The sequence below is a fragment of the Bactrocera dorsalis genome, chromosome 2 (assembly GCF_023373825.1).
Source record: "Bactrocera dorsalis isolate Fly_Bdor chromosome 2, ASM2337382v1, whole genome shotgun sequence".
NCBI lineage: Eukaryota > Metazoa > Arthropoda > Insecta > Diptera > Tephritidae > Bactrocera > Bactrocera dorsalis.
This window is the reverse complement of record NC_064304.1, coordinates 37,270,355-37,294,902: the sequence shown is the minus strand read 5'-3', so window position 1 is coordinate 37,294,902 and position 24,548 is coordinate 37,270,355. Positions and strand designations below refer to the sequence as shown.

Genomic DNA, 24,548 nt, shown 5'->3' with positions numbered 1-24,548 from the left:
GATAAATCTATGACTTAAATAATATATACGAGCATTCAGGCAGCGTTTAGAAGACAATAAATTATTTATATATAATTATACACGTAATGCTAATTTAAAATAGTTTCGAGTCAAACTCTTTATAATGTTAGAGGTACCTAAAGTTAAATTAGTAAAGAAAAAGCTAAAAAGGTAACAAATAACGGTTTACAATTAAGTATGGCAAGGCATAGTCATACATATATATTTCTACTAAATTCAAACAACTGCATCGGTATGATTACGTATCCAGCCAATATAGTGTGAAACTTTTGTATAAACGCCCGGATAATACTTGACGCCACACGGTTTCACGCTCCACGATACGATACCCAACTGTATGCTGCCCTTATAGAGCAGAGGACCACCGGAATCGCCGGTGCACTGGCCCTTGCCGCCCTCATCTACGCCAGCACATAACTGATTGGCATCAGTCTGGCCACCAAGACGTGTGCCGCACACGCAATCGGAATACACTTTCAGGTGGACATCCTCCAGTGTTGGCGTATTGACGCCGCCAGACTGCAAAGTTAATGGTACTATATTATAATTGTGGATATACAGAAAAAGGGGCATGGCTTACTGCATTCAAACCCCAACCGAGCAGCACACCAGCGGCACCTGTCTCCGTCTGCGGCACCTCAAAATATGGATCCGGTAATGCAACTGACGCCACACGCACATAATCATAAACCAGACCGTTATATAGTTTTATCAGGGCAATATCATTGGCATATGAGCCGCCCGGCGTGTAATTCTCATGCACTATAATACGTTCGACTGGCGCGAAGTCGCCTTGGTATCGACTGATTACCGTTGCGGCGAACTGTATGCTGAGATCCTTGGCCTCGCGCTGGTACACGCAATGCGCGGCCGTAAGTATCCAGCGGGGCGCAATGATGCTCGCACCGCAAGTATGTGCGCCCTTCGCCAAGCGCAGAGAGACCTTTACAATGAAGATGAGAGAACTTTTTTTATGATAAATAAATTTTTTATAATTTTTTTTATAAATTTTTTTTATAATTTTTTTTATAAATTTTTTTTTATAAATTTTTCATAAATTTTTACTTTTTACTGATATTATAGATATTTTGCTGTTATTTTTGTACATTAGTCACTTTTTGTAGTTGGAACACACCATAAATGGATATTTGGCAATCACAGTCGCTGTACCGTTAACAATGCGTCCATCGGGAAAACAAGCAACCGCGCTTAAGAGAGCAAAAATAATTATCGCGCGCCGAGTCCACATTGTATTACGTTCATTTATCAATTCACTTCTAGACAGAAACCGCACTTTTATCTAACTAACGGATTTTGGCGTATGCCACCAACCTTTATAAGAAACCAAAATTTTTTTACCTAGAAGAAGCAGAATGTGTTGAAGGACATTATCAGCGCCCTAATTTATTGTTATTAAAAGTATATATTTAAAGATAATTTTTCATATATTTTGCAACGGTTCACTGGCGAGGTAGGCATTTCATTTATTTGTATTTCTCAAAGCAATATTTCAACGCCGACTTTTGATTAGATATACACATGAAGCTGTCAAAAATATAAGTAATAAATATTTGTTTGGCAATCATTTAATAACAATGAAATGTATAAAAAGTATAACAGACTGGCGCCTGAGTTCAAATTTCGTTTGTCAGTTTGTGTCCAACCAAATAACAAGAAGCCCGATAGTAAACAAATATCAGATAAAAATTGTTGTTATTTCCGCACTTCCGTTATGACGAAGCTCCAGCACTATGCGTGGTATGCAATATTTTTATCGGACATCAGGCTTAGTGATAATGGACAATGTCAAGAGCTTTAAAAGCAAAGTACGAAGTACGTTAATTTGGATGAAATGTTCTTAAGGTTTGTCAGCGAAGTCCAAGTTTATAACATTTCGATACTTTGTGAGAAATTTTAATGAATGACATTGTACTTTGTACCTTCAGAGTACAGCAAATAGTATGTAACTATATTACTCGTATTAGCATTTGGATATTACGTAAATAATATGTATGTAAATAAATAAACTGTGCCAAACTGCAAGCACAGTATAGACCCGAAAGACTGTTTATTCAAGAATGGCAAAGTTTATGACAGTTTCGATTCATTATTTTTTTGACAGGAACTTCTGCCTGTTTTTAAGACGTCATTACCGGAGGTAGGTACAGATAGAGACAACATTCCTTCTCCAATGGTACCAATTAACGTATGGGATGGGATAGATACCGAGAGTAAAAGGGGGAAGCGAGACGTATTTGACAAAAAAGTATGAGTTTGAATTGTTCGAAAATTCTATGAAAATATGCGGCTGCTAACAAAAGATTTCAAGACCGGGGCATATTCTTGTAGTTAGACGCTCAGAGGTGATCTAGTAATCCGATGGCCAGAGCATACTAAAATTATGGAGCGAACACTTCTCCAGCATGCTGCATAACACCAGAGATGGTGAAACCGATCCCTGAATCGATGACGATGGAGCAGACGTTCCATTGCCCGACCATGAAAAATTTCTATAGTAATTTCTGGTCTGAAGAACAACAAAGCGGTCGTTGGATTGCCGGCCGAGCTGTTCAAAGTTGGCTTCTTTGCAAAATATGGTCGGTTAAGTGTATCCACAACTTCGCGTACTATATACTATGAAGCATACTGTGTGAAATATTAAAGCCTATCGTCAATAAAACGATTTAGTCTTATCAGTGGGGATTCAGGCCTGAAAAATCAACAACTGCAAGCTGCCTTTATGCCGCTATGTCTGAATTTTCGTACACCCGCAAAACTAATATGACTTTGTAAACTTACGTTGAGCAATACCAAAAGCTTCGTCAAGGACGGAAAGGATCTCTCCGATCCGTGTGATTCAATCTATTACTTGAGAAAATAATTGGAGCTGCAGATCTGATTAGAGAAGATACAATCTTCTACTAGAGTCTACAGCTGCTGGCGTACACCAGTGGCCATTTAATTCAAATATCAAACAAACTTAGAATGACCTAAAAAACCTCGGACATAAATAGATTAATCGAAAAATGATTTAACGCTGGGATGAGTCGTGACTGCAGGAAATAATAAGAGAGCACGGTAGTGTATGAAAATGGTAGTTAACGACACAACTGATTCAGAGGGCATAGACTACAGACAAAATCCGAACCAAACATATTAGAAAGCGTAAATAGTAAAAATTGCTGAATTTCGTTTTCTTATTATTTGAACAGAATGTCTATATTTTTAGCTGTTTTCTTTGCATCTATTGATAATTAATGCGTCTACAGCCCCTGTCATTTTACACTCGTTCAATATCTTTTTAAGACTGGTAAATTCGTTTTGGGTGGCATTTATCACAATGAGGATGACCACGAATCACCATATGTCCAACTTCCTCGAGGATATGTATGTATAATAATTCTGAGTGGAATGCCGGTGGTAGCTTAGCTACTGGAAGCGCCATCCATGTTGATATTAGAACTGGGTACCGAAGAGAAAACAATCCTTCAGCGAGGTTGGTCGTAACGTCTGTTCATATGATAGTAACGGCTGAAGTAAGCTAACCCCCCATTTTTTTAAAAATACTGAATATACTGAAACCAAAAATAAAGTAAAGAAGAAAAACCCGAAAACAACGTTGACGAACATATTTAGTATGAAACAAGTTACTTGAATTGGATACTGGAATGTTCTGACACTATATTATATTGTCAAACTATAACAATTGTTTGCCCTGAACTCCAACCGGAGAGATACTACCCAACACGGAGAAAACATTTTGGTCGATCAATTTTTGCCATTTTCCAGAACGGAAGCGAGCGAACTACACAGTTGGTGTAGCACAGAACTAATACAGCATAGTCTCCGCAACCTTCATAAATTTCATTGGTGGCTTTCGTGGCATTCTTCCCTTGTTTATGCAAAAATTTCAAAATTTAACGAATTTCTTCATTATTTTTACTAATTTTTGAACACCTGTAACATGTTTTCAACTTTCCCGAATTTAATTTTTGTCTGGCTAAATAAAGCTTAAAATCTTACCTTTCCAACACTATATGGTATGACGCAATGTGATTGGTAGCACTGGAGATATACGACTGCAACGACATTTACTTATTTACAAAATACGAAAACACTTTTTCGACTACCCAATACTAGTAGTAGTTTAACTGATAAAAGTGGGTACTTGTTATAATATATTGCCATTATTTTACAATTTATTGTAAAATACAAATTTTTTTTATTGATTATAAACTTTTTTAATTGTAATTTTTAAGTTTTTTTCTTGGAATGCTATCTATACATAATTTTTGGCCGGGTTTTTATAAATTTAATTTATGAACGGCGATAAGTATTAGTGAGCCCTTATCTAAGATCAATAGAAAACAAGTTACCTAAATATACCCAGTAGATAAGGCAGGGCGAAGGAAGTGAATTTAATGGCAACTCTAAAAATTTGGCAACTATAGTGAATCTGGCAATCTTTTTAACATATTTCTGGTGGTTTCATAGTCGAATTCCAACTCAAACTCTAGTTATAAACAAACATGGAGCAATAAAATAGTAATTATAAAAAAAGACCTACTTTCTTGAATGACGTCACAAGCTAATGTGAGTTTCTGTCAAAAAATTTCCAAAAAATTGAAAGACAAAACTGCCGCATCTCTCCTTCTATTAGGCTTGCACTAAAAGTACTGAACAGGTACTTTCTGTCTAAGCGATTTCAGTAAACTCGTTCCTCTACTCCCAATTTAGTTCTCTGTGTTCTTTGTCTCGAGAGTTAACACCTGCTAATAGACTACATAACAGTCTGCAGACGCAGGTTGAAGGCTAGGGATCACATCGCTTCGCTAGCACCTAGCAATATATTGGACTTTATCAATATGCTGGGGCTAGGTGAGTTTATGTGATTTAGGAGAGGGCACAATACTTGTAGACCTAAGGTCGCCTTGCATTCATCGTTTATCAATCTATTAAATCATGTTCATGTGGCAACCAAAAGTAACTTATCAAATTTTTTCAAAAAATAATCAGAAAGTTTTTATTCGGATTGGCCAACTACATATAAATTTATTCAAATACATGATTCACAGTTCTCCCTAATCCAATCAACGTAATGAGAAACCTTTGTGTATACACCGGGATATGGTGGTACTGTACATGGTTTGATACTCCAAGACACAATGCCCAATTGAACGTTGTCCTCAGAGAGCAGAGGACCGCCGGAATCGCCACTGCATTGACCCTTCCAACCTTCATCGACACCACCGCAAATATTGTGAACAGTTGTTTCGTTGTTGTGGCGTGCGATACACTCTTCGTCGGAGTAGATCTTCAGACCAACTTCTTGCAAAGTTGTTTGGATATAGCCGCCAGTCTAGTAAGAACGAAATAAAAGGAGGTTAACGTCGTAAGTATATGTTTTCCGAAAAACCAGACAATACAACATACGCCATTCAAACCCCAACCGGCCAAAACACCGCGCACGCCCTCTGCAACCTGTGGTATCTCATAGTCCTGTGCTGGCAATGTAACCGGTGCAATGGTATTATAATTGAACACCAACTGACCGAAGAGCTCCAACAACGCGACGTCATTCGTAATGTAGTAACTCGAATAGTTCTCGTGCCAAATGATGCGTTTCACCTTCGCCACATTGGCGCCTTGGGAACTGATCACTGTCGACGCGTATTGTATGCTAATGGATGTGGGTCTGCCGCCGTAAACACAATGTGCTGCGGTGAGTATCCAACGTGGCGCTATGATGCTTGCACCGCATGAGTGGGAACCAGTCGAACCGCGCAATGATACCTTGAAGAGCACAAATTAATTTCAGACACAACCTTTATTTAAGCCAACACACCATAAACGGATATTTTTCAATGGTTGTCGATGTACCATTGACGACGCGACCTTCAGGGTAGCAGTAGGCCATGCCCATCAGCGCGAACAATACTAATGCGTACCGGGTCCACATAACGGAAGATGTAGAATTAGTTCTTCAAGAAATGTAACCTAAGACTGACTAATTTCCACCAATCTGTGTCTTTTATAAACACGGCATTCGGATTTATATGAATATTATTCGTAATAAATAGATTATAGTAACGTAAAACCCCATAATTCACACGGTAAATACTGGGTATTTTATTAACTGCTTGTGTCTTTAGTGCGCGTAGGTGATAAGCCATCGATAAGCTGAAAAAACGACCTCATTCTTAGTTATAGCGAATCATTTTCAAAGCCCCGATAAGATATCTTTGACAAATGAATTACAATATCCCGTCAAGTGCTTGACCGCAATCAGTGCTACAATTAAGATTACTTGCAACGAGCCAATACAATGCCTTACCACAATTTCGCATGTTATCGTCTATAATAGATTTTTGACCAGAAGCAAGGTCGTATCCAAAAATATTGTTAATGAACTGGATCGGCCGTGATCTTCAATTAAATCCTCTTTCGTTGATTGGTTGGTCTTTTGAGCGAGTACATCGCAAATTGCTCTCTTTATTTTGAGATCTCTACTATTTACTACTTTCTTGGAGCTGGACGAACAGCCACTACAACAATAATCGTTACCTCTGTGCATGCTGCACCTACTTATCGAACCTCATAAGGACTTTTTATAATTCAGCGTATTAAATTTAATAAATAACGCTGTCTCGTTCACTATTACCAATATCGTTTACGAAAATATTAATGAGAGTTGGACACATGTGTGATCCCTGGGGAATTCCGGAGATCGCATCGTACTTGCTTAATAGACTTCCATCCAATTTAGCGCGAAATTGCCTTCCAATTAGATATATTAGGATATTTGGTAAACCATCAACGCCCTTACTTGTATTCTTGCCATATACAACGTTCTTGAAGTCGAAGAATGGTAAGGGTACTGGCTTGAGGCTGGGCTGAAGCTCTATAATTATAGCAAGAGCGGTCAATACAAGGTGAACTGCTTGGAAGGTGCAGATAAGGATATGGAAGCTCTGGGGTTTTCTTTTACATATTGGAGTGTGTCGAGCAGTGTCTGGAAGGCGCCAGCTGATGATCTTAAAGGATAGTAGACGCATACGATGATGATATTGGAGTTATTGCACTTAATTTTTATGTACATTTGTTCGATATTATTACCTCTCTTCAAATACCCGTCGTGTGGAAAATCAGAAAAGTGGTTCCAACTCTCCTTTCCCCAGTAGTAAAGTCACTGAAAGCCTTGCCACGACTTTCACTCATCACCTGGGTCTAGAAAACCACCCCTCATTTATCGAAGCATGCTCCGTAAAAAGCACGACAGCGCTTAGCGTCAGATAGTTCGTGGCTTCAATCAAAAACCATGCTGTGAGAGGACGAACCTCGATTTGTTGGACTTGTCACAAACCTTTGACACAGTCAACCACACAACTCTACTTAAGGATATCGAAAAATCTCTTAGGGTTGAAGAGGGGTCTGTAATCATCCGTACTATTTCTAGGTAAGAATTCTAAATTTAGAAGAATTAAACATCCTGGGCCGACCGTTGGACGACTTCGATAGCAACTTATCTGATTCTACCCCCCCTAACTGGGACGAGCTTTCTCTAAGGAAACTTTATTATTTGTGTAGCGTATTATAGCCTCAGTGCGGAGCGTTCAAAAACGTATCTACGGAATATATTCTGATTAGTATCCAGTCAGTAGGTGTTGATCCCGCAATAAAACGATGGATCAGAAGCCTTTTGACCTCTAGATGGATAAAAGCTGAATGGAAAGACGCTAAAGTTACTAAAGAAGTCTGTAGAGGTACTCCCCAAAGTGGAGTGCTATCTCCGCTTCTAAGGACATTAATGGTGAATAAACTGCAAAGGAACTTAGAAGGCAAAGCTCCTAAGGTAGTGGCTTATGCGGATGACATTGCCATCTTAATAACGAGTAGGTGTCCAAAGAGCATTACCAGTACATATTATGACCACCATTCTCCGTACAGTCGAGAGCAGAGAAAACGGATTTGCTTGTATTCACAGGAAAACACAAAATTCAAGGACTGTACCTAGTACCTTGAGGTAGTCTTGGACAGCAAACTGTGGCTCGGCATAACCTGGTTGCCGAAACCCCATAGTTTATTTCAAGCTGAAGTCTTTGCTATTGCGAAAACCGCGGAACTGGCCTCTAATGCACCAACAGGCAATTCCAGAGTCAACATCTACGTAGACAGCCAAGATCAGTCAAGCCAAGGTCAATCAAGGCAATAAAATCGTGTCACATATGGGCCAGAAGTGTCTTTGGAAGCAGGGTAGTAGTGGAAAATGTTGTCAAGAGTAAGCAACTTGACTTCTACGGAGTGCCAGGTCACAAAGGCATCGAGGGCAATGAAAAAGTGGACAGAATTGAGAAGAATGGTGTACGGCTAGCATCCGAAAACGTTGGGAAACCCATGCATAGTCTAAATGACTATTTCGACAGAAGCATGGTAAAGAAAATCAAAACCCGATGGAGCGAGCTACCTGGGTACAAAGCTGCAAAAGTCATGAGCAACACAGTAGATCGGAAGTACACATTCCTATTGGCACTAGATTGAAGAGACTGTAGCAGCATGATGGAATACTAACTGGTCACTGGTGGCGACACACGCCCGCAGCATGGGGCTGACAGATCGATAAGACTGCAGGAAATGTCAAGAACAGGGTACCTAATAAACAATGGAAAATCTCTTGTGCACTTGTTCCGCATTGGCAGGATGCTACGCTGTAAGCAGCAGGGTCCCTACGGTATGATACACTAGAGGGGGTATCGATGGTGAGGCCGCAGAGTCTGTTACAATTCGCGTCAAGCGCAAGCATCTTAAAGGATGAATACTTTTCATCGATCTAGCAGCACCAATATGGTCGCCTGGATGCAGTGGTACGCAGATGAGGAAACTTCAGACCTGCTGGAATACTGCTCTCCGGACCACGACGGGATGCCTTTTGATGTCTCCCATTGAACACCTCCACAGTGAGACGCTTAGGCTACGTGTAAAGGAGCATAATGAACTCCTCTCCAAGCAGTTTCTGCTGGGATGTTTCCGTAGGAATCACCCTTGCAGCCATCTGCTTGGAGCGGAACCGCCTCCTAGGAGCATCAAAAGGTCATTTCGACTAGTACACCGACCGGACCTCGGACGCAACTGACTTTCGACAGGTACTGACCGCCATTCACAGTGGAGCCATCAACACCTTCACCGACTCCCTTCCCGTGAATGGCGTTCTTGGAGTCAAACCACCACCTATCGCAGACGAAGAGCTCCAGTTGCCGCGAGAAACGCGAGTGAACCTAGTGCAACTTCGTTCTGGATATTTTAGCAGGTTAAACTCCTACCAATCCAGAATCGACCGCGACATACCTAACGTATGTCCTGCATGCAACGAGTCTCCGCATGACACTGGCCACCTCTTTGCATGCCCTACAAACCCCACTCATCTAACACCCTCCTCCCTTTGGTCCGACCCCGTCGAAACAGCACGTTTCTTGGGCCTACCGTTAGATGACCTCGACGACAACGCAAATGACCCTTACTATCCTAACGGGGATTAGCTAGCCGTTAAAACAAAACAAAAACAACAACATGACTACTCATGGATCGCGTAACTAAAGTCCATTTGGTATCACGCCAGTGAAGAAGAACCCATAGCCTCGTTACAATCGAAGTTAACGGTTTCATTTTTACCCATTTCCATCCCGTTAAAATAAAACTGCAAATATCCGTTGCATGGATAAAACTGTATATGTGTTTATATATTTCAGAATTGGAAAATGATTTTAATATTACTTCAATAAAAGCATAAATAGATTCTTAACTTCTAAAACGTGTACATAAAATGCGAATATCAACATTAAGCAGATACTATAAATTAAAACTAAGCGTATGCGCGTACATGAAAACCGCTGTGTGTGTTGGTGACGCGCATGGAATGTGTGGCTGAAACTGCAGCGCTAATGAATATACAAATGAAGTGTCATTAATTATGAGGCAATTTAAGAAAAAATTTAAAAATACTAAAGCGTTAAAAATCACAAAGTTTACAGACACAATTGGGAAAAACATTGGCATTGAAAAACTTAGTACATACATATTTGTATACAAGTACATACATTAGGCTAAATGTAAAACAGAACGACAATAAGGTGCATGCACTCAATATAACATATAAGCTTATAGTTCAACTACATTACTGTATAAGATGATTTCAAATTTTCTAATATACTTTATGTGTATAGCTGCGCTTGCGCACCATTGCTTGGCATTGTTAAAAAAGTTTTTTTGAAACAACTACTTTTATTTTTTTTTTATTTGCTACTAACGCTAACAGTACATACCTATGTAAACATATTTTCTATTGTGTTATAAATACACATACATATACATACATATGTATCATTTCATACATACAAAATTTGTATAAAGCTACGTAAAAGCGTGAACACTATGCGCTGATTAAATTCGATTTAATCATTAACGATTCGCTTGGTTTAGCTTGCACTGGCGTGTGTAGCACGACTTATGTTATTTTAGAAAAACAAAAACTATACGTAATTTTCATTATACTAAGTACTACTGCACTGAACAGTGGCGCACCGATGTCAATTTCTGCTCATCTACCATTTCCTTAGCAGACAGTATGCTCTTAATGCTCTCAGCCTCCTTCATCCAGATTTCCAACTAAGAAATATTTTAAGGTATTAAATTTAATTTTTTATTGCCATAAATAACAACAAAGTACCTGTTGTAGCAGCAAATTGCGGCGCTCGCCTTTCGGCTCATTGTTTGTGAACGGCACCAGCATGCCCAAAGCGTTAGTGTATGCCTCCAAAGCTGCCTTGAATTTTCGCTCGTACAAATAAAGTTCGCCTTGGCGTCCAATTTCCAGCGCACTTTTCAATTGTGGACTCGAGTGTGAGAGCGCAACTAAGGCAAGTAAATTTTTAATTATGATTTTAATTAAATATAATTTTAATTAATTATAATTTTAATTAAATATAATTTTAATTAAAAATAATTTTAATTAAATATAATTTTAATTAATTATAATTGTAATTAATCATAATTTTAATAAATTATAATTTTAATCAAGTAAAAGTTATAAACAAAGCAAATACTTACATAACTGCTTGTAACGGACATCTGGCTCCAGCACATCGGCTATGTTCGGCTGTGTCGTTTGCGCAGCGGAGCTGCTCGGCAGCTGCTCCTGTTGCTGGGAATGCACTTGTTTCTTAAGTAGATCTTTAGCCGCTGCGGCCTTATATTCAGCATCGATTAGAACATTTTTGATTTCTTCAGCGCGTTTGAGGTAGGTAAGTGCACGATTGCGCAAAGCCAAGCGTTTTGTGGCATCTGCTTCCTCAGTGATGAGCGGCACAAAATATTGCAACGCGCTGCAGTATAAATAATAAGCCTCTTTGTAATTTTGCTTTTCATCATATTCGACGGCTTTGGTGACAAGGTCGGAAGCCTTTTGTAAAGTCTATTAAAATATTTTAATTAAAAATGTATGAAAAAGATATATATGATGTAAAGCCTACATGTTCCGTGGGCAAAGTTTTGAGATCGATGAACGGATGTGCAAAAAACGAATCGAATGAAATACGTTTGGCAGGATCGTGTTCCAGTAGACGACAAAGCAGATCATGACACTCATTGCTAATGCTGGCATTCGCCGGTATGGTTATTTTCTCTGCATTGCGTATGCGCTGCAAAAGCTCTTCGATACTCTTGGAAGTGTATGGCGCCTTGCCAAAAAGGCATTCATATAAAATCACACCAATACTCCATAAATCGGCTTTGGCGTCATATTGATGTTTGCGCACTATTTCTGGTGCCATATAAAGTGGTGAGCCCTTAAGTTGTTGATTGATCTCACCCAATTTCAAATGTTGCGCAAAGCTGGAATTTAAAAACAAAAATATAGATATATAAATATTTACACTCGTGTGCATGTATATGTGCTTACCCGAAATCTGCCACCTTTAATATCACATTTGGATTACGCGTTAATAATAAATTTTGTGGTTTCAAATCGAAATGACAGATATCATTTGCACGCATATACTGCACAGCAGCTGCCAATTGACGCAGAAAAAAGCGGCAAGTAGCCTCCGGTAATGATTTTTTTGAACGTATGAAGGCCGATAGATTACCAGCGTTACAAAACTCCAGCACTATGTAAATTTTCCTAAAAATATAATATTACAATTCATAAAATGAATCACACACAAAAATATACACATACTTATCATCCCAAAAGAAGTCTTGTAATGTCACAATGTATTTGTGGTTGAGTGAACGTAGAAGCCTTATCTCGGTAATAAGATTTTCGCGTGAACTATCCGATAGCGTTGACATTTCCACAATTTTAATGGCATGATAGCTGCGCTCCTTCTTGTGGCGTGCTTTGTAGACGGTTGAATAGCTACCAACTCCAAGCTTCTCCAGCAGGTCGTAGTCGGTGATGCGGGGCAGGGTCATGTTGAACGTGAACAAATTATGTCATATACCAACACGTTAATTTTTGTTGACGCACACTACACTGCACTTCACTTACTCCATTTGTTGTGGTCAATTTGTGAACAAAAAATATGCGCAAAGGAATAAAAACCAAAAAATATAAACGAAGAAATTGAAATGTTGATAATGAGATCAGCTGTTAATTGAGAACGTTGCCGTAGTATATGAGAACTATTTACTATTTTTTAATCAATTGGAAAGGATGCAATAAAATTTATTCATTTTATATTTAATAAATTTAATAATCATTTTCATAAATTTAATTACAATTTTCTAAATATTTATAATAGGACTCAATACCTTTATTTTTAAAAAGTATTGCTTATCAAATAGATCGACATGTTCAACTCTAATCATTTATTTTGCACCTGTACAAATTTTATCCAACAGCGAACTAATCGATTACTCACTCGATAACAAAACTTATTAGACAATTGTCGAAGTGGGATTATTCACATTTCGTGGAGCGCATTTTTCATAAACAGTAATGTTTTGTTCACTTATTTATATTGTTTACCTTCAAATTATATTATAAATATAGATTATTACTAAAACAGTGTATGGTGCACAAATAGTACTACAAAAAAGAATAATTAAAGTATTAAAACTATTGAATGAGTGGTGTTTCTGTTTGACAACTTGCCACAGAGTTGGGGTGACGCCCAAACTTAATCAGCAAACAACATTAATTAATGCACAAAACAATTTAATGCAGTCAATCTAATCTATTTGCAGTCACACAATTTTTAAATAAAAGTTATTTATTTAAACGAAAATCAAAAGAAGATAATTGCAGCTACATTGCTAAGGCTTCAACATGAATTATGGCCGTAAGACACCGTCCACGTATCGCTCCAACCATTCGGTGTACTCCCACACCACTGGCAGGTCAGTTATACATTTAGAATATTTTGTTAATATATAAATATGTGATTCTTACTTACCACCAGATCGTCGACAAATTTACATTCGATAAAATCGCGGTCAATGCGCTCGGTGCGCGTGCCATGGTATCAGCGCCCTATTTTGAAGAACAACCAATACATAGATATACAGAAGAATTCAATGCTAATCGGAATATTTGCCATTGTAAGTTTGCTAAATTAATCTAAAAATAATAGTATTTTGGTAATTACTAAAAATATTTCAAATTTCAGTTTCTTGCACTCTTCACCATTGGCACTGCAATTTTCGATATCTACTGCTTAGCTATGGCTGCACCTGGCTCAACTCACTATGGTTACTATATAATCTCGTACGAATTTGTTTATGTCGGTAACAAATTTGGTAAGCACCTCTATTGTAATTTTTTCAGTAATATACATATATTTATTTAATATTATTATATTGTTACAGTGCGCAACATGCTTATTGTGTTTGCTTTATTTTCTCTGATACTGGGAATAGTTATATTATTTACAAGTATTTTGCTTGTAATTGCGCTTAGAAAGGTAAGTGTGACTTTATAAAAAATAAACATTAGGCATTTTCCGTTTCTTTACGTTCACCACAATATCTTTATTTGCAACAATAATTTTCCTCTTTACTCATCATATACACTGTTTTATTTTCTTAACCTATTTCTTTTTGACTTCACTTCATCTACTAACATTCATATTATTCCACAAGCTACTTACAAAAGGAAAGAAACGAAAGCACTTCGTTTTCATACCGGTACGACTCATTAAATACATACTTTTCATATATATTAACACAAGTTTTTATATTATTTGATGCAATTGCTTATGATTGTGCTTATTATTTTGAATTATAACAATGTTTAGTAATTTAACTATTTTCCGTTTACAGGAGTACGAGCGCAAAATTCTGCCTTGGTTGAACACATTTGCTGTGTTTACCATTTGGCGCTCACTAGCTTTGATATTCTTTGCAATAGTTAACGATTTGATCTTCGCTTACAATATTATTATGGTATTGCTATGGAGTGTCGCTTTAGTTGTTTGCATCTATGGCTGGTGCGTGGTGTACTCGTTATTCCTTGAGTTGACCAACTTGACGAAATTGGAGGATTTGGCACATTTACGCGTAAGCAGAATGAAATTCTGAAATAATTCAAACAATGTAAAAAATATTTTTAAATTAATTATAGATGGGCACGATGGCTTCTTTGCATGCATCAGCTGCCAATTCCTTGGCTGGTTCCCGTCCAACTACACCGCATAGCACCGTGTCTACTATGCCTGTGGGTTAGAATACACTTAACAAAGCCTTTAGCAACGAAAATATTTTTTTTCTAATTTTCCACAACGCATCATGACTATATCAGTGCAAATGTATACCGTCCAAAATTCTTAGATTTATATACATATATATTTTTTACACAACATGTAAGACACGAATCTCAGCATTCCACATGTATTCATTTTTTTTTAAATATATACATATATTCTTAAAGTATAAGCTAGAAGCTCGAAATATAATAGCATAAGTGGATGAAGAACTTGTAATTTAAAAACAGTGCCTTAGAACTTCTACATATCTGTTATGTACAATTTATACAAGAAAAAAACTTTTTTACAATTGAAAAATCATAATTTGTATGCAAATGTATTTAGTGTTACACTTTAATTGTTAAATGAAATAATAAGCAAAAAAAGCATAATTCAGATTTGTAAAGCTGGCAAAAGTATTTATGAAATATGAGCACATTTAACCGTCCGATTCACATTTAATTGTGTCGATTTTTTAATAAATTTGTAAAATTTAATAAAACTTCATTTTTATTCATTATATTTAATATTAATTGAACTACAATAATATCCAGTGCATTGTACAAACTGCAATTTGCAATAATAAGTCCATCTTTTAATCTGGAAATGAAAATATTTGTAAACAATAACAAACGTGATTGTCAATATCAGCTGATTAGCTGTCATTCATTCACTTTTAAATAAATATAACAAAATTATAAATTTAAATGAATACCAACGAAAAATTAAAAAACACAAATCATCAATAGTCACGACCTCGAGGTTATAATAAAAGAACTTACCATATAATTCTATATAGAAGTTCCATCCGGTTCATCTGTTATTCCAAAAATTAAAATGCCGCTAACATATTTTGGAGAAACCCAAGAAGTTGAAAAAAGATTGTACGTTTGCAGGACCATTTCGTTCACATAACCAGAAGGGAAGAGAATTTATATTCGAACAACTAATGTTCACTCCACAAAACTACCTAGAACTACTGTAGCAATAAGGAAAACGTTAATTACGTTTCATTAAACTTCCTTTGATTTTAATTGATATTCATCGGCTGATTCGGAGATTATACCGTAATTTTGAACAATAATATACATATATATTTCCAAGGACATGATTTGATCGATTAGTTTGTATGTCAACTATATGTTATAGTGATCAAATGAGCGGCGTTCGGAGAGAAAAGGTCAGAAAATTTTCAGATCGATATCTCAAACTGAGGTCAGGCAGACGTACTTGGCTAAATCGACTCAGCTCGTAACGCTGATCATATACATATACAGATATTTTAAAGTGTCCCACGTTTCCTTCCGAGTTTTACAAACTTCGTAGCTAACTTAATACACCCTGTTCTAGGTATAAAAATGTCTACCAATATTACAATAAATTTTCAAAACTTACTCATAACAAACGTTAATCCAACACAAAAAAGCACATTTAACGGTAATTGATTTTTTATTAGAATTTAATATGGTTTTACACTAAACTATACGCGAAATATAAACAAATTGTACGAATTGCTGTGGACTATAACAAGTATTTATGGAATTGTGTACTTTTTCATAAGTAAATTAAAGAAAATAAATTCTTACATTAAATTAAACGTGACGGCAAGTGTAGGACCGCAGGTCTAACAATTACTTTACTTTACGCGGTGGAAGGTGTTCTTAAGCACAATATTATATGAAATTTCAGTGACGTTTACTTCAAAAACATAAGTGCAAAATTCGGTACTTAAAAAAACAGCACACGTGCTGGCGCTCAGCTCATAATGCTGCTATTTGTTTTCGATACACAATTTCACTTTTGGTTGTTATGGTTTTGTGGTAAAAATCACCGTTAATTCGCACAAATATTTTTCGAAAGTCACCCAAATGAGTAGCTATTTCAAATTTATAATTCAAAACTGCTTGCAATTATAACATTTTTCTTTTCTTTCACTAAAACTAAACATAACTTTACTTCTTCATTTTAGACGTCATTCAATGTCATTTAGCCATGATTAATTCATTATTATCGCTGGCATTCACTTTAGCCAAGTCCTCGACCAGCGTGTCGAGCAGTGCCCGCAGCTCTTGTTGTGCAAATTCCTGTGGAAGAGGCAGGCGTTCCAATGCAATTTTTATAATTAAACATGGATTCAACACGGGACAGACGAGCAATACGCCGCGCACGAGACAAGCAAGATTTTGCGCGATCTCACTTTGACATAGACGGTGCTTGGCCGTGGGGCAGGGCAAGAGATTTATGCGAGAACATAAATCAGCCAATTGTGGTTTCAAATTCTCCCAACGTGCCTCGATATCTGCCTCCGTCTTCAGCGATTTCAAACTCTTGAACTGTGTGGGAAAGGAAATCGCGCAATTAATGAGTGTACACAAAAAAAAACATTATTAATGTGAACTTACCTTCTCATTAATATCGATAAAATCTAAGAAGATTTGTCCCTGACTCGACCAATTGGGTACTTTTATGGTTTTAGTTGCCTCGGCACCCTCGAACTGGCTCAACAAATCGTGTAAATAGTCGAGGTTGTCTGTGCGTGACAAAAAAAAAACAAATAATTAGCTCAATTTATACTAAACTCAGTGCTGCTCGCGCTTACCATTAATAATTGCATCGGGTGCGAGATGTTGGAAGATGACTTCATGAGCCAAAGCCCATTGTTTGGCCTTCAACAAATATTTTGCTTGCAATTGGTAATTGCCAATAGCGCCTGCTTTCACTGCTTTAGCATAATCAATCCATTTTTCTGGCACGCCCAAATTATTGATAACGAATTTCTCCTTCTCCGACAGCGCGACATCTTTGGAAACACTCACATAACGATAAAGTACATTCTGTACAGACAATTCACGTTGATTGCGATCCTTTATATGCAACAGCACGAAAATGGCCCATTCCCAGAGGTCATTACACTCTAGTTGACTGGCGAAGCCAACATGCAATTGACTTTCGCTCAGTTCGGAGCAGTGGCGATAACCGATGGCCTCCAAAGTTTGCAGCAGTAACCAACTGCAAGAAAAATTAGTAAAATAATACAACTTTGATTTTATCGGATTATTACTGTGTATACCTCAAACGATAGTCCATGGGATCGGCGGTGTGCGTGGCTGGATTCAGCAGACTCTCCATTGGATGACTGCGCTTGGAGTAAAGCTGCAGCAAATGGTAACGCAAGTCATAAATCACGTGTTTTTCATTTAAATTAGTCTTGTCAATATAACACGGCGTTGGCGGCATTGAGTAGAACTCCTCCGACTTGAAAGACTTATCGTAGGCCAAAAGAGCGTCGGTTATGGATGCAGTGGGCGATGAGAGGTACCACAATTGAATCTGCAAATAAAGGATTTTTTGTTATTTTACTTTTATTTTTTAATATTATTATTATTTTTATATATTAATAATATTAATTTTTTTATATTATTTTTTTAATATTATATTTTTAATTTTTTTATATTATTTTTTTAATATCATGTTTTTAATTTTTTTATTTAAATATCTACAATACAATAACAATGCACTTACCGCCAGCACTTTGATCCATTCAATGCCATCCAAAGTGTTGATGGGTCCATGTCCGGAATCCATTAGCGCCACACCGGCTACCAGCATGTATAACTTCAAACGTTCCAATTGTATAAATTTGTCGGCTTCGTTTTTGTGCCAGGCGGCCAATTGATCCTCCATTAACTGACGCACAGTGGGTCCCGATGAGAGTTGTGACAGCAATAAGGACAGATTCACGTCGTCGTAACGCACAGCCAGCTCACATGCTTCGGTCACTTTGTGACACATCACCAGATCCAACAAGTGATCGAGATACGTGTTTTTGGACACACTCTTCGTGAGTAAATCTTTCTCGGTTAAGGTATTCTCCAACCATTCGGAGAGTAAATTGCGTCGACACATAACGGCAAAGTGTGAAGCTGGTTCGCGTCCCTCCAACTCTTCATGCTCACCCCATAATGCTAAACAAAGTGACCACACCGAAACGGCATACTCCTCCAGTGGACTCAAATTGATTTGTTTGATTGCTTCGTCAAGATGTTTCACAATCAAATCAGTGCCATTATCCGACTTTATCCAAGGACATTCACTGCCCTCAATGTCTTCTTGCAGAGAGTTGTGCAATTGCAGCTCTAAATGTGTGACAATGCTCTCTTTGAAGTGTTCGTAGTGCATGACTGAGGATATTTTGACGTGCTGCAATACAATGCTACTGAAATCGTTTGAGGCACGACCCTTGAATATATATGGTGCGGCATCGTAGAGGTGTTCATCTACAAAAAAAATAAAAATAAAAAAAAATGTGATAAAAATTCTAGACAACAAAAGTTAAAAACATCAGCATCAAAATTACATCAGCTAAATGCACAACAACAACAAATTTCAAAACAACAGCAAATTTCTCAACAAACAAATATGTTATTATTATGAACAAATTTCACAATAACAACAAATTGCACAAACACAAAAAACCACAACAACAAAATTTCACAACATCAGCAACAAAAATTCACAACAACAACCAGGTAAAACTATTACTTTGCACTTCACGGTCCAGATTCTTGCGTGTAGATGGCACAATAAGCGTGTTCTGTGGGCCAAAGCCCAGTTTAAAGCGACGATAGTTATGCATGCCCAAATCCGCTGCCCATATTCCGTTCAATTTAAATGCCAGGGATTTTGCAATTGGCACTTGATGTGCCAGCCCTTTCACGCTGGCCACTTTGGGTCTCACGGAAAATTTCGGTAATTTAACCATTTGCAAGGGCGCTGTTGAGTCACTGCCTGCGGCGGGTGTCGATCTCTACAAATAAAAAATAACGGTATAAGTTTAGCGTCACTATCTACAAAATCACTAGAAATAATTTACCTCGGTGTCGATTTCGCGCATAATGCTCATAACGGAACCCGACGAAGATGGTGGCAATGGCGAGTTCTGCATAACGAAATCCAATTGACTCGATGCCTCCGATAGGGCACCGCCAAGGCCAGCCTCCTTCCATGAGGAATTTTGCGATGAAACGCGCATATCCTGCAGATGTTTTCCAAATAAACCAGCGCGACGGCTCCGATTGCGATTAAATTCAGAGTAATTATTTTCAAGCTCGGCGCCAGTGCCCTCTGACTTATTGTCTAAATCGTCGTCGCCGAAGAAAGAAGCCTTCATCAATTGCAGCTTGTGTGAGTCAGTGCCTGCTTCGCGCGCCAAAAAAGCTGTTGGGCTAGTTACGCGTGGAATTTGCTGTTGTTGCACTTCATATAGCGAATAATCGTTGCCATTTGCTTGAAGAAATTCTAATGTGAAAAAAACAATTTAAATTTAATATAAATAAATGTAGAAAACAACAAAAAGAAAACACGTACGTGTCTTATCCATCAACATGAATTCGGCGGACTCATCCATGGGATAAAAATTTCCACTAGCGGCTGCGAGACTTTTTGGATCTAGCGCACGTGCAGCATCCTCGGAAATCTGCAAATCACAAGAAAAAAATTTGGAATTGTTTGGTCGTTGTTTTTATATTTCTATTTCTCTTCTGCTAAATATTAACCTTTTGGGCATTCTTCAAAGCCGCCATTGTAATTTTGTCAGCTGCAGCGGCATTGGCTGCTGCAACTTGCCCCGCTACCACAGCAGTGGCACCTTGCGCACCTGCTGCCGCACCCATCTTTGCTTTTTTAGGATCCGTTGGCACACCATCGTCCTCTTCATCGCTGTCGTTGAGTCCATATTTCGAGAAATGTTTCACACGAAACACCCAGCTACCCGTCTCCGGACGATATTCAATGAAACGTGTATCATTCTTATCACAAACTCTGCGCAATTTTGATTCCCAATCCATGTCCGCCAGACGCACTGGATCCTTAATGGGCTCGTGCTTGGTTTTGTCATGCGGCCAAACTTGATCCAAAGTTACTTGCGCTTCGCGGTTCAAACCACTACCAATGGGTGGCTTATTGTCATCATCAGGATAAATAATAATTTCCTTGTTTCGGAAGTGTACTACAGAGAAAAAGGTTTTTAATTATTAATTTTACTCCCTTAAAAATCTAACAGCTCTGGAGTTACCTATTTCATCCAGATTTAAGCCAGCCACGTCCATTTCCTTGCCAAAATACACATTACCATATCCCTCGCGGCCCACTGTAAAGTTGGGCACAATACAGGACCCATCCTCGGCAAGATAAGATTTCAGATCGTCCAGTGATGGTATCGTATAGTAACTAAAGTTCAGTATAAGCCAATCAGAACGCCTCTCTTTATTTTGTACTCCATCCAAACTTACCCAATGCGTCTCAGAGTGATGCCAGTAGGGTGTTCTTCGTATTCTTCCGCTGCTTCTTCGATAACCGAGCGCTCGTCGCCGGGATATGAGCGATTGGAGAACAAGCTTTCGTCATGATGTGCTGAAGCATCGCGACGTGACGCTTCGCGACTCGTTTGCTCTTCAAATGTATTCTCCAGCACTGTAGAAACCGACGGGCGCCCGACCGGTGTGCCCGTTGTACCGGCGCCACCCGTTGCGCGATAAGTGTCCAAGGGTTTGCGTGGCACCAACTCAGAGAGTGTGCTATTCAGTGGCACAACGCTTTCAATGCTGCTATTCAAATTTTGTTGACGCATTCGCTCCACATTATTGGGATGCAGCCAAGATTCGCGACGTCCTATATCACTTTCTCGTCCAATTTGCGGCGCAATTACTGCTGTAGTGTATGCGGAAGATTTCGCTGCCTGCGATGTTGGTGGATCCAATGGTATTTGCCCTGAGAATGATTCGTTGCGAAGCGTCGATGTAGGGGCCTGAGCCACACCTCCCGACTGGCGCTGTCCACTATTGGTAAGCGAATTTTGCGCGGTTGTTTGTCTGTTGGGACTAGTATTGGTACTCGACCCATTGCCGACAACCGTATTTGCCGGCTTGGGTTTTATTATAAGTCGTTTCGCATTAGGCTTTAGGCTGAAGGTCTCCACACTCGAATCAAATTCCTCAAGACCTTCGAAAAGGGATTTTTTCGTTAACGCACTTGTGATTGGCTTAACGCGCACTACGCTCGGACTGGAGCGAGTAGAAACCTTAAACTGGTTCATTGTTGTCTCGAGTATTGCCTTTTGCGCGGCGGGATTTGTGGCACGTGTGGCATCTGTTTCGTCGCTTCGTTTTAAGTCTTTGAAAATTGGATTATCGCCGTAAGGGGAGGTGACTTTTGCCAATATTTGTTGATGAATAGGCGGTTGTTGCTGTTGCTGGTTACCGCCAAGGCCCCCTAACGACATATTTCCACCACCGAGAGTACTCGAGCCAAAGCCACCACCTAAAGTGCCACCGGTGCCAAAAGCACCAGCACCCCCACCACCAAAGAGCCCACCAGTTGTGTTTGTGGCACCCTGGCCAAGAGTGGAACCGAAAAGTCCACCGGGTTTGGCGGCAGCATTACCAAACAATGAAGTGCCAGTGGAGCCGCTGTTAAAATTCAACGGTGCTGTGGAGGTTTGTGCGCCAAATGCCCCAAATCCAGTAGTTGCAGGTTTATTTAGTGTTGAATTAAATAATCCTCCACTTGTGTTTCCAAGTGAAAAATTTGTGAAACCTGTATTGGCTGTGGATGTTGCGCCAAATGTAGGTGCAGCACCGAAACCGGTTGCAGCGGGTTTGGCACCAAACAATCCTGTGCCGGCGGTACTAGTTGCCGCAGTACCAAATCCACCAAAGCCAGTCGTGCCTGCCGATGATGTTCCAAGGCCGAACGTGGGTTTGTTAGCATCAGCGGCGGGTGCGCCGAACAGCGAAGTTTGTTGCGCAGGAGCTGCGGCACCAAAGCCACCAAAAGCGGTGTTAGTCTGTCCAAATGCAGACGCTGTTGTTGCTGTCGATGTTTGACCAAACAAACTTGGTTGTGTCTGTCCAAATCCAGGCTTAGCGCCAAACAAATTAGAAGAGTCCGTTGTAGCTGCGCCAAAACCAGTGGTGGCTGGCGCTCCGAAAGGTTTGCCCAGAAAACTATTTTGCTGTGTGGTTGCGCCGAAGGCAGAGGTGTTGGTTTGACCGAAGGCACCGCCACCAAATAAACCTTTATTATCTGTTGTCGTAGCGGCTTGTTGGCCAAAAAGTCCGGTAGTTGGTTGAGCGGTTGCGCCAAAAAGACCCGTACCCGTAGCTGCTGGTTGAGTGGTTGAACCAAAGAAACCAGAAGATGCTCCCGATGTGCCAGCTTGTGGACCTTTTCGATTCGCCATGTAATCTTCCAAACGCAATTCTTCCAAAGATTTACCTTCGTACTCTTTCATGGCAGTAATGCAATGCTGTTTGGTATTCACATTATTTGGTTGGCCAGCTTTCATGAGCGTGTCGGTACCAATTGTAGGTTGATATTTTGCTATCGACGAGCCAGCATTAGCTCCCATCATCATAGTTGTGCCACTACCAAACACATTGCTTGTAGTTGGTTGCGTTTGACCAAATGAACCAAAACCAGATGTGCTAGTTGCAGCAGCAGGTTGACCAAATAATGATGAGGTTGGTTGAGCAGCTGTCTGCCCAAAGCCACCTAGCGTACCAGGTTTAACAGCGGATCCAAAAGCAGATGTTGTTGATTGCCCGAAAACAGAGCTAATATTGGACGCTTGTTGCGGTGCGCCAAACATCGATGGTGTTTGTCCCGTTTGTTGGAATCCTAAATCACATTACAAAATATATTAATTCCGTTAGTTACATTTTGTTTACAAAACTAACCTCCAAAAGCTGGCTGTGCAGTCGTGGTGCTGCCGAAAGCCGAAGTAGTATTTGCAGCACCAAATAATCCAGTCGATTGAGGTTGCGTAGGATTGGCACCAAACAATGAAGGCGTTTGCTGTTGTGTGCCAAAAGTAGGTGCAGCGCCGAAAGTTGATGTTGCCGGTTTTCCAAAGGCAGACTGGCCGAATGGTGAAGCAGTTGTCGTGCTGCTAAAACCTCCGAAACCAGTGCCCGGCGTAGAGGTACCAAATGTGGGTTTAGTTCCACCAAACATTGTATTTCGTCACTAACTGCGCAATTTACCTAAAAGATGTAATCAAACAAAGTGCAACTTCTGACTCACAATAGTAAATTTCACAATGCATGCAACACGCTCTCCATGTGTGGTATGCAACAATCAAAAACAAAATTTATAAATTGTTAAAAGGTATCGTAAGTCTTTAAAAAGTTTTGCTCGAAAATATGCTTTTTGTTTCACTTACACAAATTATTTAATTTCTATTACAAAAATGTTTAAATGCAATATACAAAAACCGTTTACAAGCAGAAAAATGGCGCTATTGTTCGGAGAATTTCTGCAAATTTGACGTATCACATTTGCTATTCGAGCACACAGTTATCGATACAACACATGGAATTTTTGATTAATCGTTTTTGATGTAGAATGAGCAAAGCAATTTTAATTGCGCTTCATATCCAGTGAATGGTATTTATTAAAATCTAACATTAGTTGCAGCAAAATTAAAAAATAAAGGAAGTCTTTATTGGGAGATTTGTTGTAATAAAAACTAGCATAAATGCGAAAAGAGAGAAAATATTAAGCAGTAAATTTTTTGGAATGCTGCTTTTCGAATAAAAAAATCATGTATTTCTACATAAACGTTTATTTGTCTACAAATTTGAAGCAGTGTAGGCCGCGCACTATGTTTTCAAAATTTCTTCAATCTATCTAATATTTTATTGCACAATAAATTGGAACACAGGTCATATTGTGTGCTCTTTCTTACATTCAATTTCCAACCAAATCAAATATTTGTTTAACTGTTCCCACATC

General features: G+C 38.9%; 4 protein-coding genes across 5 annotated transcripts; 1 reads left to right on the top strand and 3 right to left on the bottom strand.

Annotated features, from left to right (window-relative positions):
• Positions 1-154: 154 nt before the first annotated feature.
• Positions 155-6,037, bottom strand: LOC105226414 (transmembrane protease serine 9). Its single transcript, XM_049449731.1, has 6 exons — positions 5,867-6,037; positions 5,455-5,814; positions 5,084-5,380; positions 1,157-1,321; positions 602-964; positions 155-540 (listed from the first exon to the last, which is right to left on the bottom strand). The coding sequence occupies exons 1-6, from the start codon at positions 5,978-5,980 to the stop codon at positions 238-240; spliced, it is 1,602 nt and encodes a 533-aa protein (XP_049305688.1). The 5' UTR covers positions 5,981-6,037; the 3' UTR covers positions 155-237.
• A 3,684-nt stretch (positions 6,038-9,721) lies between these two features.
• On the bottom strand, positions 9,722-12,686 carry LOC105226415 (serine/threonine-protein kinase ULK3). The gene is made up of 7 exons (XM_029550254.2): positions 12,251-12,686; positions 11,972-12,193; positions 11,544-11,904; positions 11,122-11,485; positions 10,742-10,926; positions 10,597-10,680; positions 9,722-9,953 (listed from the first exon to the last, which is right to left on the bottom strand). The coding sequence occupies exons 1-7, from the start codon at positions 12,484-12,486 to the stop codon at positions 9,786-9,788; spliced, it is 1,620 nt and encodes a 539-aa protein (XP_029406114.2). The 5' UTR covers positions 12,487-12,686; the 3' UTR covers positions 9,722-9,785.
• Positions 12,687-12,932: 246 nt separating this feature from the next.
• LOC105226417 (hypothetical protein) lies at positions 12,933-15,258 on the top strand. 2 transcript variants are annotated; one of them, XM_011205278.4, is made up of 7 exons: positions 12,933-13,009; positions 13,261-13,413; positions 13,476-13,614; positions 13,683-13,812; positions 13,882-13,976; positions 14,335-14,571; positions 14,636-15,258. In XM_011205278.4, the coding sequence occupies exons 2-7, from the start codon at positions 13,343-13,345 to the stop codon at positions 14,735-14,737; spliced, it is 774 nt and encodes a 257-aa protein (XP_011203580.1). In that variant the 5' UTR covers positions 12,933-13,009; positions 13,261-13,342; the 3' UTR covers positions 14,738-15,258. The 2 variants fall into 2 exon arrangements, with proteins under 2 accessions (XP_011203580.1, XP_011203581.1); XM_011205279.4 differs by having other exon boundaries at positions 12,946-13,009; positions 13,322-13,413.
• Positions 15,259-16,186: 928 nt separating this feature from the next.
• LOC105226418 (nuclear pore complex protein Nup98-Nup96) lies at positions 16,187-24,108 on the bottom strand. The gene is made up of 13 exons (XM_011205280.4): positions 23,977-24,108; positions 23,492-23,797; positions 21,047-23,432; positions 20,830-20,984; positions 20,312-20,763; positions 20,124-20,232; positions 19,630-20,054; positions 19,299-19,563; positions 18,279-19,033; positions 17,827-18,086; positions 17,356-17,765; positions 17,159-17,286; positions 16,187-17,089 (listed from the first exon to the last, which is right to left on the bottom strand). The coding sequence occupies exons 2-13, from the start codon at positions 23,766-23,768 to the stop codon at positions 16,739-16,741; spliced, it is 5,973 nt and encodes a 1,990-aa protein (XP_011203582.2). The 5' UTR covers positions 23,769-23,797; positions 23,977-24,108; the 3' UTR covers positions 16,187-16,738.
• Positions 24,109-24,548: the final 440 nt, after the last annotated feature.